At 41.3% G+C, this 14,934-nt stretch overlaps 1 protein-coding gene across 1 annotated transcript in view; it reads right to left on the reverse strand.

Annotated features, from left to right (window-relative positions):
- The window catches only part of LOC115132682 (zinc finger protein 385D-like), a 97,068-nt gene that overhangs the window by 7,186 nt on the left and 74,948 nt on the right, over positions 1 to 14,934 (reverse strand). Inside the window, exons 3-4 of the mRNA XM_029665403.2 lie at positions 5,675 to 5,785; positions 3,466 to 3,631 (exon numbers count right to left, since the gene is read on the reverse strand). Of these exons, the coding sequence (XP_029521263.2) occupies positions 3,466 to 3,631; positions 5,675 to 5,785 (277 nt within the window). The remainder of the gene's footprint in view (positions 1 to 3,465; positions 3,632 to 5,674; positions 5,786 to 14,934) is intronic.

Here is a 14,934-nt window from a genome sequence, read left to right on the forward strand (position 1 = left end):
TAGTTCTTCCTTGGTCTTAATTCATCTGGATTTACCCCTCTGGGAATCTGATTCCATTTCTCAGAGTAGTTCTTCCATGGTCTTAATTCATCTGGATTCCATTTTAAGTTCTTCCATGGTCTATGGGAATCTGATTCCATTTCTCAGAGTAGTTCTTCCATGGTCTTAATTCATCTGGATTTATTCCCCAGAGTAGTTCTTATGTCTTAATTCATCTGGAATCTCTGGGAATTCCATTTCTCAGAGTAGTTCTTCCATGGTCTTAATTCATCTGGATTTACCCCTCTGGGAATCTGATTCCATTTCTCAGAGTAGTTCTTCCATGGTCTTAATTCATCTGGATTTACCCCTATGGGAATCTGATTCCATTTCTCAGAGTAGTTCTTCCATGGTCTTAATTCATCTGGATTTACCCCTCTGGGAATCTGATTCCATTTCTCAGAGTAGGAAAATTAGAGGCTTGGATTGAGATGATTATACTCCATTATCTGCAGTGAGACAGACTGGAAATAGGGAATTTGGGAACTTTGCCTTGGTAATGGTGATTAGGCCTGTGAGGGTTTGTTTGTCTGTTTTCATTGACTGTCTCTCTAAAATGGCAATAAGGCTGTTTGACAAAGTCATCATCACAAAGCTCCCCTGTTTCTTCCACACACAGAAAAACTCACTCTATCGCTATCGCATGAAATCAAAATGGTCTCTTACTATGTCGCATATTTATCAAACAATATGCCTCCCACTCTCTAAAACACTCATGCACACCAACAAATATGATAAGGGAATGTATCAAACACCTGGAAACCATGGAAACCATGGATTTGATACCATTTCACTGATTCCGCTCCAGCCATTACCCCAATTAAGGTGCCACCAACCTCTTGTGATATAAAGACACATACACACTCCCAGATCTGCAGAGATTAACAAGCAACGCAAACTCCTACGGCTGTGGATGCATACATACTCACAGATCTGCATACATTACAAACACACAAGCAAAGTGCTGCGTTTGAACCTCTAAAGACTGAGAATATACAGTTGAAGTCGGAAGTTTACATACACTTAGGTTGGAGTTATTAAAACTCGTTTTTCAACCACTCTATAAATGACTTGTTAACAAACTATAGTTTTGGCAAGTCTGTTAGGACATCTACTTTGTGTAGTAATTTTTCCAACAATTGTTTACAGACAGATTATTTCACTTATAATTCATGGTATCACAATTCCAGTGGGTCAGAAGTTTACATAAACTAAGTTGACTGTGCCTTTAAATAGCTTGGAAAATTCCAGAAAATGATGTCATGGCTTTAGAAGCTTCTGATAGGCTAATTGACATCATTTGAGTCAATTGGAGGTGTACCTGTGGATGTATTTCAAGGCATACCTTCAAACTCAGTGCCTCTTTGCTTGACATCATGGGAACATCAAAAGAAATCAGCCAAGACCTCAGAAAAAACATGTAGACCTCCACAAGTCTGGTTCATCCTTGGGAGTAATTTCCAAACGCCTGAAGGTACCACATTCATCTGTACAAACAATAGTACGCAAGTATAAACACCATGGGACCACGCAGCCGTCATACCGCTCAGAAAGGAGACACGTTCTGTCTCCTAGAGATTAACGTCCTTTGTGCGAAAAATCAATCTGAGAACAACAGCAAAGGACCTTGTGAAGATGCTGGAGGAAACTGTTATAAATGAATCTATATCCACAGTGAAACGAATCATATATCTACATAACCTGAAAGGCCGCTCAGCAAGGAAGAAGCCACTGCTCCAAAACTGCCATAAAAATTCCAGACTAGGGTTTGCATCTGCACATGGGGACAAAGATTGTGCTTTTTGGAGAAATGTCCTCTGGTCTGATGAAACAAAAATGGAACTGTTAGGCCATAATGACCATTGTTATGTTTGGAGGAAAAAGGGGGAGGCTTGCAAGCCGAAGAACACCATCCCAACCGTGAAACACCGGGATGGCAGCATCATGTTGTGGACTGGTGCACTTCACAAAATAGATGGCATGAGGATGGAAAATGATGTGAATATATTGAAGCAAGATCTCAAGACATCAGTCAGGAAGTTAAAGCTTTGTCGCAAATGGGTCTTCCAAATGGACAATGACCCCAAGCATACTTCCAAAGTTGTGGCAAAATGTCTTAAGGACAACAAAGTCAAGGTATTGAGTGGCCATCACAAGCCCTGACCTCAATCCTATAGAACATTTTTGGGCAGAACTGAAAAAGCGTGTGTGAGCAAGGAGGCCTTACAAACCTGACTCAGTTACACCAGCTCGGTCAGGAGGAATGGGCCACAATTCACCCAACTTATTGTGGGAAGCTTGTGGAAGGCTACCCGAAACGTTTGACCGAAGTTAAACAATTTAAAGGCAATGCTACCAAATACTAATTGAGTGTATGTAAACTTCTGACCCACTGGGAATGTGATGAAAGAAATAAAAGCTGAAATAAATCATTCTCTCTACTATTATTCTGACATTTCACATTCTTAAAATAAAGTGGTGATCCTAACTGACCTAAGACAGGGAATTTCTACTAGGATTAAATGTCAAGAATTGTGAAAAACTGAGTTTAAATGTGTTTGGCTAAGGTGTATGTAAGAATCAGACTCAACTGTATGTATGTATACAGGGTATATAGGGTCTGAAAACTTCTAAAAACCTGTTTTTGCTTTGTCATTATAGTGTATTGTTTGTAGATTGATGAGGGAAAAAAATATTTAATTCATTTTAGAATAAGGCTGTAATGTAATAAAATGTGGAAAAAGTAAATGGGTCTGAATACTTTCCTGAATGCACTGTATTTAATATGTATTTAGGGTAAGGTAGAGGAAGGAGTGTTTAATGCCTTTCAGCCTTTTAGTCCATCTGCACTTTTTGACAGTGAGGATAGACAGGTGCACACAAACACGTGCACATGCACTCATGAACGCACGCACACACACACACACACACACACACACACACACACACACACACACACACACACACACACACACACACACACACACGCGTATGCACGCAGTGCACACAAGGGGAAAGACTGCCCCCTCTCATTGAAGCCACTGAAGTTCAAGGCACGGTACAGTCATTGAAATCAAATCAAATCAAATCTTATTTGTCACTTTGTACACACGGTTAGCAGATGTTAATGCGAGTGTAGCGAAAATCTTGTGCTTCTAGTTCCGACAATGCAGTAATAACCAACGAGTAATCTAACCTAACAATTCCACAACTACTACCTTATAGACACAAGTGTAAAGGGATAAAGAATATGTACATAAAGATATATGAATGAGTGAAGGTACAGAACGGCATAGGCAAGATGCAGTAGATGGTATCGAGTACTGTATATACATATGAGATGAGTAATGTAGGGTATGTAAACAAAGTGGCATCGTTTAAAGTGGCTAGACACACACACACACACCACACCACACACACACTAACCTGTTGAACTGGGTTCTGAGCCGGGCGGCACAAGGCAGGGTGATATGCTCTTGGTCGTGGTTTCCTTGGATACTGTGTCGGGGGCTCTGGTCTTGCAGTCCAGTGGGTTGAGGGCTTTGAGCCTCTTGAAGTGTTTGGTACCATTGTAATGGGATGAGGCCTGGCTCTACACAGAGAGAATAGAACCAGAACCACTGAGTCACACAAGCGACAACAACTCCAATGACCATGCAGTAGTAAGAACTCAAGTCATCAAGTCATATAGCCACAGGGTCAAGCCAGAGATCTAACATTATTAGTGTTTCATCAGTTATCAGATGCTCTTATCCAGAGCAACTTATAAACTCTGAGATTTTCATCTCATACATCTCATCCAATATCAAACCTGTGCCATCCGCAAAGTATATGTACTGGTTAACACCACACAACACTTGGTATATATGTACTGGTTAACACCACACAACACTTAGTATATATCTACAGGTCAACACCACACAACACTTAGTATATATCTACTGGTCAACACCACACAACACTTAGTATATATCTACTGGTCAACACCACACAACACTTAGTATATATCTACTGGTCAACACCACACAACACTTAGTATATATCTCTGGTCAACACCACACAACACTTAGTATATATTTATTGGTCAACACCACACAACACTTAGTATATATCTACTGGTCAACACCACACAACACTTAGTATATATGTACTGGTCAACACCACACAACACTTAGTATATATCTACAGGTCAACACCACACAACACTTAGTATACATCTACTGGTCAACACCACACAACACTTAGTATTTATATATACTGGTCAACACCACACAACACTTAGTATATATGTACTGGTTAACACCACACAACACTTAGTATATATTTATTGGTCAACACCACACAACACTTAGTATATATCTACTGGTCAACACCACACAACACTTAGTATATATCTACTGGTCAACACCACACAACACTTAGTATATATCTACAGGTCAACACCACACAATATATTTACTTCAACACCACACAACACTTAGTATATATCTACAGGTCAACACCACACAACACTTAGTATATATCTACTGGTCAACACCACACAATACTTAGTATATATGTACTGGTTAACACCACACAACACTTAGTATATATCTACAGGTCAACACCACACAACACTTAGTATATATCTACTGGTCAACACCACACAACACTTAGTATATATCTACTGGTCAACACCACACAACATTTAGTATATATTTATTGGTCAACACCACACAACACTTAGTATATATCTACTGGTCAACACCACACAACATTTATTATATATCTACTGGTCAACACCACACAACATTTATTATATATCTACTGGTCAACACCACACAACACTTAGTATATATGTACTGGTTAACACCACACAACACTTAGTATATATCTACTGGTCAACACCACACAACATTTATTATATATCTACTGGTCAACACCACACAACATTTATTATATATCTACTTGTTAAGTTCAAACTCTGCAAGCATCCCTGGTACTGCCCTGTATGTGGTGAAACTCTGCAGCATCCCTGGTACTGCCCAGTATGTGGTGAAACTCTGCAGCATCCCTGGTACTTCCCTGTATGTGGTGAAACTCTGCAGCATCCATGGTACTGCCTTGTATGTGGTGAAACTCTGCAGCATCTCTGGTACTGCCCTGTATGTGGTGAAACTCTGCAGCATCCCTGGTACTGCCCTGTATGTGGTGAAACTCTGCAGCATCCCTGGTACTGCCCTGTATGTGGTGAAACTCTGCAGCATCCCTGGTACTGCCCTGTATGTGGTGAAACTCTGCAGCATCCCTGGTGCTGCCCTGTATGCGGTGAAACTCTGCAGTATCCCTGGTCCTGCCCTGTATGTGGTGAAACTCTGCAGCATCCCTGGTGCTGCCCTGTATGCGGTGAAAGTCTGCAGCATCCCTGGTCCTGCCCTGTATGTGGTGAAACTCTGCAGCATCCCTGGTACTGAACTGTATGTGGTGAAACTCTGCAGCATCCCTGGTACTACCCTGTATGTGGTGAAACTCTGCAGCATCCCTGGTACTGCCTTGTATGTGGTGAAACTCTGCAGCATCCCTGGTACTGCCTTGTATGTGGTGAAACTCTGCAGCATCCCTGGTACTGCCCTGTAAGAGGTCAAACTCTGCCTACCTCTGAGTTGAACCTCAGTCGGCAAACGACACACGATGAGCTGGGTTTCCTCATAAAGGGCGTGGTTAGTCCAAATCCTGGACCAAAACGGGATTTGTGATCACGGTCCATCTGCAACAACAAGAGTGAAAAGGTGTTGAATTACTTTGGTATGGCTAGGGCTGAGGCAGAAGTGAAGGTTGAGCAAGATGTCAATGTTAAAGTGTACCTTAAATACTCTCACACTAGGGCTGTGGGGGTCATGACATTTTGTCAGCTGGTGATTGTCAAGCAAATAACTACCAGTCTCACGGTAATTGACCATTAATTAACATAAACACATTTAGCATCTCGTGGCTTCCACACATAGCCTACAAGCCACTGACATAAATCTTTGGAATATCTACATTTAAAAAAGTCTAATAAATCAATATAATATAGCTTACACCATAAATACACATAAATCCATTATTTATTTTAGACCAGTCTAAAGATATTAAAACATATTTTTCAGTTGAACAGAATAGCATACTCTGAGCTATCCTTATGTTAGGCCCAGGTCTGGCTATGCCATATGGCCGTATACACTAGTTAATTTAAGGTAGTAGACAAGATTTGCAGAGAATTCAGTGGCATTATTTTATATTATAGTATGAAGAATACAATTGAACATAGCTGAATAAAATAGAAAGGAAATTTTCTCCAAATTATTTGAGGGAGTGTCACATGCGGCTTTTCTGTGTTGAGTGAGTAACAAAGAAACTGGTCCTCCTATATGCTTAATTTAGGGTTATTTATGCAACTTGAGTTGTGATACAAACATTGGGCTGTATGTTTTGATTTTAATACATTCGAAGGCTGCATGATGCGACTCTAATGATGATTTGAAAAGGCATGAGCTCTGCTTTATTTTTTGTGCAGGCTGCACACACTTTATCAGTCTCTCATTCACAATTTGACAAGCACTTGATAATGTCTCGATTTTCCCGGCAGCATCCCCTTTGTGTGGTAGTTGGGCTGAATATAATAATTATAATACCCTTCTCCCGGCTGAGTGCTCCGAAGCACCTCTCACTCACATGGCTCTCTCAGATATCTAAATTCTTATTAAGCCCGTCATGTGATCGGGTCCTTCTCACAGGCTACAAGTGAAGACAGACACATCAGGGATGCAACTGCGAAATTCCGAGGCGCATATTGAAGAATTATCCATATTTACTATTCATCAGCCAACAAGATGAGTAAGCCTAACGAATATCAAAAGCACTAGCCTATGTCAATATACTATCCTGCATAGTATAAAAATTCACTTATTCTATTCTGTGCGAGAAATAAATATTCCAAACATAGTCTGGGATGGGATAGATCCCAAATGAATACAACCACTAGCATCAAAAACAAAAAACAATGAGGCGGATGCAACAGATCAGAAAGTTTAGCTTAAAATGTTGATAAACTATTAGGCAATTTCTTCACATTAAGCGCAGCAATGCACACACGGTAGTAAGCTCAAATGTTCCAAAATGCAATCAATTAGCGGGAATTCTCAAAAGTGATCACAAATGCAATTATGCATGTAAAGCTTTTATTATAAAGGTGTATTTTTATGGTGAAAACTATGTTCCCCAAACTTTAAACTCAACCACTGCGTGTGTTAGGCACTATACCTGTTGTAAAGCGGATTAATGTGCTTCGTTTTAAGAAGTAATTTGGCCCCTTCAGTTGTGATACAAAACTCAAAACATATAGGCATATGGGCTAGGCTACATGAGGTGTGCGATTATGATTTGAACAAAAACAACAAAAAAGGCATATGCTGTTTCTTGCCTTACTGCTATGGTGGCAAGATTAGAAACATTATTATGCAAATGCACTGTATGAGCCTTAAACCTGTACATTTCCACTGTCTGTTTCTCTCATGTAAGAAGCCATTGTATTTTCCTCTCTTGTTTCTGAGAGACTTGGTCATGCGGCCAAAGACAAAGAGCCTCTAAGAATGACCACAGATTTTGGTCCATCCTGTTCTTTTCGTATCTTTCAAGGGCACAGCTGTGTGGAGATATGAAGAGAACAGAGACTAGCTTGAGCAGCAGAGAACATTCTACCAGCAGAAAGGAGTAACAAAACTGGCGTTATCACTAGTTTGTGCACTATGTTCCCACCATGATCCTCACACATCTGCTAAACTGCCATGTAGACAGTGGTTGTATTTTCCTATAAAGGCTGAGACCCAACTCTTGCTTGTTTGGCTCTTAACTCTGCAATGTTGTTGGGTGGATTGTTAACCGGCTCCAGATTTGTAAACCTTATAATAAGAAGTGAAGAATCTGCAGTCTCTCTTCCTTTTGATTAGAATTTCCACGACACTGCACAAGCTGGGCATCATTCACAAATGATAATATAATAGGCTAATATTGTCACCCATCAGACTAATCTTGATTTAATCTTGTCTTTACATATACTAAATAATATACAGTACCAGTCAAAAGTTTGGGCACACCTACTCATTCAAGGGTTTTATCTTTATTTTTACAATGTTCTACATTGTAGAATAATATTGAGGACATTAAAACTATGAAATAACACATATGGAATCATGTAGTAACCAAAAAAGTGTTAATCAAATCAAAATAGATTTTAGATTTTAGATCCTTCAAAGTAGCCACCCTTTGCCTTGATGACAACTTTGTACACTTTTGGCATTCTCTCAACCAGATTCACCTGGAATGCTTTTCCAACAATCTTGAAGGAGTTCCCACATATGCTGAGCACTTGTTGGCTGCTTTTCCTTCACTCTGCGGTCCAACTCATCCCAAACCATCATGGGTTGAGGTCAGGTGATTGTGGAGGCCAGGTCATCTGATGCAGCACGCCATCACTCTCCTTCTTGGTCAGATATCCCTTACACAGCCTGGAGGTGTGTTGGGTCATTGTCCTGTTGAAAAACAAATGATAGTCCCAGTAAGCGCAAACCAGATGGGATGGCATATCCCTGCAGAATGCTGTGGTAGCCATGATGGTTAAGAAATTGAATTCTAAATAAATCACAGACAGTGTCACCAGCATAGCACCCCCACACCATCACACCTCCTCCTCCATGCTTCATGGTGGGAACCACACATGCGGAGATCCGTTCACCTACTCTGCGTCTCACAAAGACATGGCGGTTGGAACCAAAAATCTCAAATTTGGACTCATCAGACCAAAGGACAGATTTCCACCGGTCTAATGTCCACTGCTCGTGTTTCTTGGCCCAAGCATGTCTCTTCTTATTATTGGTGTCCTTTAGTAGTGGTTTCTTTGCAGCAATTCGACCATGAAGGCCTGATTTACACAGTCTCCTCTGAACAATTGCTGTTGAGATGTGTCTGTTACTTGTACTCTGTGAAGCATTTATTTGGGCTGCAATCTGAGGTGCAGTTAAATCTAATGAGCTTGTCCTCTGCAGCAGAGGTAACTCTGGGTCTTCCTTTCCTGTGGCGGTCCTCATGTGAGCCAGTTTCATCATAGCACTTGATGGTTTCTGCGACTGCACTTTCAAAGTTCTTAACATTTTCCAGATTAACTGATCTTCATATCTTAAAGTAATGATGGACTGTCATTTCTTTTTGCTTATTTGAGCTGTTCTTGCCATAATATGGACTTGGTATTTCACCAAATAGGGCTATCTTCTGTATACCACTCTTACCTTGTCACAACACAACTGATTGGCTGAAACGCATTAAGAAGGAAAGAAATTCCACAAATCAACAAGGCACTCCTGTTAATTGAAATGCTTTCCAGGTGACTACCTCATGAAGCTGGTTGAGAGAATGCCAAGAGTGTGCAAAGCTGTCATGAAGGCAAAGGGTGGCTACTTTGAAGAATCTCAACTTTAACATATATTTTGATTTGTTTAACACTTTTATGGTTACTACATGATTCCATATGTGTTATTTCATAGGTTTGATGTCTTCACTATTATTCTACAATGTTGAAAATTGTAAAAAAAAATAAAGAAAAACCCTAGACTGAGTAGGTGTGTCCAAACCTTTTAATTGTACAATATTTGAAGAATCTCAAATATAAAATATATTTATTTAACACTTTTTTGCTTACTATAATAAAGAAATAATGAAAACCCTTGAATGGTACTGTATGTTGGAATTTGTTTTGATTTAGAATAGACCATTATCATGCTCCTTTCTCAAAACAGGGGCAGGGGAAAAAATACATGTAATCTATGCACATAAATAGCGAATGGAGGACACATTTCCCATGGTTCATTTTCATGCCAGCCAGATACTGTAGGCTATACTCCTGTTGTAAAGACAAGCAATTTGCTAAATATTATGAAAGTTGACAAATAGTTATTGTAGGCCTAGCCTATAGAAAGCTGATGGGTTCCTCCTCTTTTTAATAGAGGCCATCAAAACTCTATCTTCTCATGCAATTGCATACCCTATAGAAATGTTGCACAACATGAGCTCATGGGCTCTCATTAAGTGTTTGATTAGATTTTCAATTACATTTGCATTGATGCAGAGTGATAAGAGGGACAATAGAGTGCTGAGTACCAAGCAGTTAGCACATTTGGTAGGCTACTAATGACCATAAGCAGCATCAGAGCTTGGAGAAGCCTAATTACTGTGACTAAATGGTCACGGGGAATTTGACTGCCGTCATGACTCGTGACCACCGGTGTGGCGTTAATATGGTTACCGTAACAGCCCTATCTCAGTCTTAAACAGGCTTAGAGTAATGGTCCTTCCTTTACTTATAACATATGGTGACCTATGCAGACCTACCTTCCCAAACCAAACCAGAGGGAAAATGTGGTATGGATAGGGTTAAGAGAAGGGTTAAAAGAAGACTTAAGAATATCAAATCAAATTGTATTTTTTATTTGTCATATACACATGGTTAGCAGATGTTAATGCGAGTGTAGCGAAATGCTTGTGCTTCTAGTTCCGACCATGCAGCAATATCTAACAAGTAATCTAACCTAAAAATTTCACAACAACTACCTTATACACACAAGTGTAAAGGAATGAATAAGAATATGTACATAAAAATATATGAATGAGTGATGGCCGAACAGCATAGGCAAGATGCAGTAGATGGTATAGAGTACAGTATATACATATGAGATGAGTACTGTAGAGTCTGTAAACATTATATAAAGTGCCATTGTTTAAAGTGGCTAGTGATACATTTATTACATCAATATTTCCATTATTAAAGTGGCTAGAGTTGAGTCAGTATGTTGGCAGCAGTCACTCAATGGCTGTTTAACAGTCTGATGGCCTTGACATACAAGCTGTTTTTCAGTCTCTCGGTCCCTGCTTTAAATGCACCTGTACTGACCTCGCCTTCTGGATGATAGCGGGGTTAACAGGCAGTGGCTCGGGTGGTTGTTGTCCTTGATTATCTTTTTGGCCTTCCTGTGACATCGGGTGGTGTAGGTGTCCTGGAGGGTAGGTAGTTTGCCCCCGGTGATGCGTTGTGTAGACCTCAGTACCCTCTGGAGAGCCTTACCGTTATGTGCGGAGCAGTTGCCGTACCAGGCGGTAATACCCGACAGGATGCTCTCGATTGTGCATCTGTAAAGGTTTGTGAGTGTTTTTGGTGACAAGCTGAATTTCTTCAGCCTCCTGAGGTTGAAGAGGCGTTGCTGCGCCTTCTTCACCACGCTGTCTGTGTGGGTGGACCATTTCAGTTTGTCCGTGATGTGTATGCTGAGGAACTTAAAACTTTCCACCCTCTCCACTCCTGTCCTGTCTATGTGGATAGGGGGCTGTACCATCTGCTGTTTCCTGAAGTTTACGATCATCTCCTTTGTTTTGTTGACGTTGAGTGTGAGGTTATTTTCCTGACACCACACTCCGAAGGCAATCACCTCCTCCCTGTAGGCCGTCTCATCATTGTTGGTATTCAAGCCTACCACTGTAGTGTCGTCTGCAAACTTGATGATTTGAGTTGGAGGCGTGCATGGCCAAGCAGTCGTGGCTGAACAGGGAGTACAGGAGAGGGCTGAGAACACACCCTTGGAGGCCCCAGTGTTGAGGATCAGAGGGGTGGAGATGTTGTTACCTACCCTCACCACCTGGGGGGGGGCGGCCCGTCAGGAAGTCCAGGACCCAGTTGCACAGGGCGGGGTCGAGACTCAGGGTTTCGAGCTTAATGACGAGTTTGGAGGGTACTAAGGTGTTAAATGCTGAGCTATAGTCGATGAACAGCAGGGAGTGACTAGCACACACACATTGTGGAGCCAAGAGATAATTGGTTCCCCCTCAATCATCCCTTCACATGGTTTAAAAGATACGTTCACATATGAAGACAAGCCTGACCTCTCCCCTCTCTGGGGCCCAAGTAACTTTTTCCACATAAGCATACTTATGAACATTGATAAAACATCTTATTTATCAATGTTACCTAACTAATTCTGATTCAGCCACGACAATGAACAACATTCTTACATAGGTATTCATCTTGTCCAGATGGGTTAGGGCAGTATGCAGGGTGATTGAGATTGCGTCATCTGTGGACCTATTGGGGAGGTAAGCAAATTGGAGTGGGTCTATGGTGTCAGGTAGGGTGGAGGTGATATGATCCTTGACTAGTCTGTCAAAGCACTTCATGATGACGGAAGAGAGTGCTACGGGGATGTAGTCATTTAGCTCAGTTACCTTCGCTTTCTTGGGAACAGGAACAATGGTGGCCCTCTTGAAGCATGTGGAAACAGCAGACTGGGATAAGGATTGATTGAATATGTCTGTAAACACACCAGCCAGCTGGTCTGCACATGCTCTGACGACGCAGCTAGGGATGCCGTCTGGGACTGCAGCCTTGCAAGGGTTAACACATTTAAATGTTTTACTCACTTTGGCTGCAGTGAAGGAGAGCCCGCAGGTTTTGGTAGCGGGCCGTGTCAGTGGCACTGTATTGTTCTCAAAACAAACAAAGAAGTTGTTTAGTCTGTCTGGGAGCAAGGCATCGTGGTCCGCAACGGGGCTGGATTTTCTTTTGTAGTCCGTGATTGACTGTAGACCCTGCCACATACCTCTCGCGTCTGAGCCGTTGAATTGCGACTCTACTTTGTCTCTATACTGACGCTTAGCTTGTTTGATTGCCTTGCGGAGGGAATAGCTACACTGTTTGTATTCGGTCATGTTTCCGGTCACCTTGCCATGATTAAAAGCAGTGGTTCGCGCTTTTAGTTTTGCGCGAATGCTGCCATCAATCCACGGTTTCTGGTTGGAGAATGTTTTAATAGACGCTGTGGGTACAACATCACCGATGCACTTGCTAATAGACTTGCTCACCGAATCAGCGTATTCATCAATGTTGTTGTTTGACGCTATGCGGAACATATCCCAGTCCATGTAATCGAAGCAATCTTGAAGCGTGGAATCCGATTGGTCGGACCAGCGTTGATCAGCCCTGAGCGTGGGTGCTTCCTGTTTTAGTTTCTGTCTATAAGCTGGGAGCAACAAAATGGAGTCATGGTCAGCTTTTCCGAAAGGAGGGCGGGGAGGGCCTTATATTCATTGCGGAAGTTAGAATAACAATGATCCAGGGTTTTGCCAGCCCGGGTTGCGCAATCGATATGCTAATAGAATTTAGGGAGCCTTGTTTTCAGATTAGCCTGTTAAAATCCCCAGCTACAACAAATGGATCCTCAGGATATGTAGTTTCCAGTTTATATAGAGTCGAATGAAGTTCTTTCAGGTCAGTCGATGTGTCTGCTTGGGGGGGAATATACACGACTATGATTATGATTGAAGAGAATTCTCTTGGTAGATAATGCGGTCGGCATAGGGTTAAGCAACAGGTCAATGTTGAGCAAGAAGACCAGAAATGGTCATCTGTAGCTCAGTTGGTTGAGAATTGCGCTTGCAACGCCAGGATAGTGTGTTTGATTCCAGGGACCACCTATATTTAAAATGTATCCAGACATGACTAAGTCACTTTGTATAAAAGCGTATGCTAAATGGCATTTAATATTATTATATATTCAATGCTCCCTTGACTAATTAGCCAGATGTTATGTTCCAAATGGCACCCTATGTACTGGACCACTTTTGTGCACTACTTTTGACCAGATTCTGCCAGACACTAAAAATAATGATTTTGTTCCTTATAACAGGGCGCAGGGTGACCAACTCCTACCTTTCAACAGTGAGCAAGTGGTAAAATGGGGTTAGTTTTAGGGTTGATCAAGAGGTCCCGGTTGAGAAAAATCTTATCGCTCCATAACTGATTACACGGTACATGGTACCTTTCAACAGTAAATACCCCTAAACACCTCAAAGTGCACTTAAAAGGTGGGCAGGTCCAACATCCCTTACTGGACACCTCTCTAAAGGGTGACGGTCATTATTGGCTACAGAGACGGGCTTTGAAAACTGGGTTGAGACGAGCATCTCTGAGTTCACCTCGACAAGTTCAAAAATAAACTCTTGAATTTGGCCAAAAAGCACTTTAATTGTATGGTAAACCTACAGGTAGAATAGTAATGAAGGAGGCGGTTGATTCTACGGACTCTCCTGATTCTCCTGATTCTACTGCTTCTACTGACATCTGAATCAGGTGTGTTATCGTAGGGCTGGAGCAAAAGCCTGCACACCCAGTAACTCTCAAGGAGGAAAATTGACCACCACCTCTCTAGAGGAATACAATTCAGGACTTGACAAGATCACATTCACAACACATAACGTTTAATCTAAATCTGACCTCTTATAGTTAAATAAAATAGTTTTTATTTAGTTTATTAACCAACTTTGTCTCCCTCTGCCTGTGGTCACTGGGAAGCATTGTACCGTGGCTTAAAGGGATACTTCGGAATTTTGGCAATTAGGAACCTTTATTTACTTCAACAGAATCAGATGAACTAGTGGATATCATTTTTATGTCTCTGTGTCCAGTTTGAGTGTCATGGTCGTCATATGGAGGAGACCAAGGCGCAGCGTGGTAAGCGTACATACTTCTTTAATAAAGAAAGAACACTGAACAAACTATACAAAGCAACAAAACGAACCGTGAAGCTAATATGGCTAGTGCAGACAGGCAACTAAACATAGAATAAGAACCCACAAACTATCCAAGGAATATAGCTACCTAAATATGGTCCCCAATCAGAGACAACGATAAACAGCTGCCTCTGATTGAGGACCAATAAACCCCTAGATATACAAAAACCCTAAAACCCTTAGACATACAAAAAACCCTAGACAATACAAAAACTAAACAAACCACCCTCGTCACACCCTGACCTAACCAAAATAATAAATAAAACAAAG

Source organism: Oncorhynchus nerka, linkage group LG7, assembly GCF_034236695.1.
Source record: "Oncorhynchus nerka isolate Pitt River linkage group LG7, Oner_Uvic_2.0, whole genome shotgun sequence".
NCBI classification, from domain to species: domain Eukaryota; kingdom Metazoa; phylum Chordata; class Actinopteri; order Salmoniformes; family Salmonidae; genus Oncorhynchus; species Oncorhynchus nerka.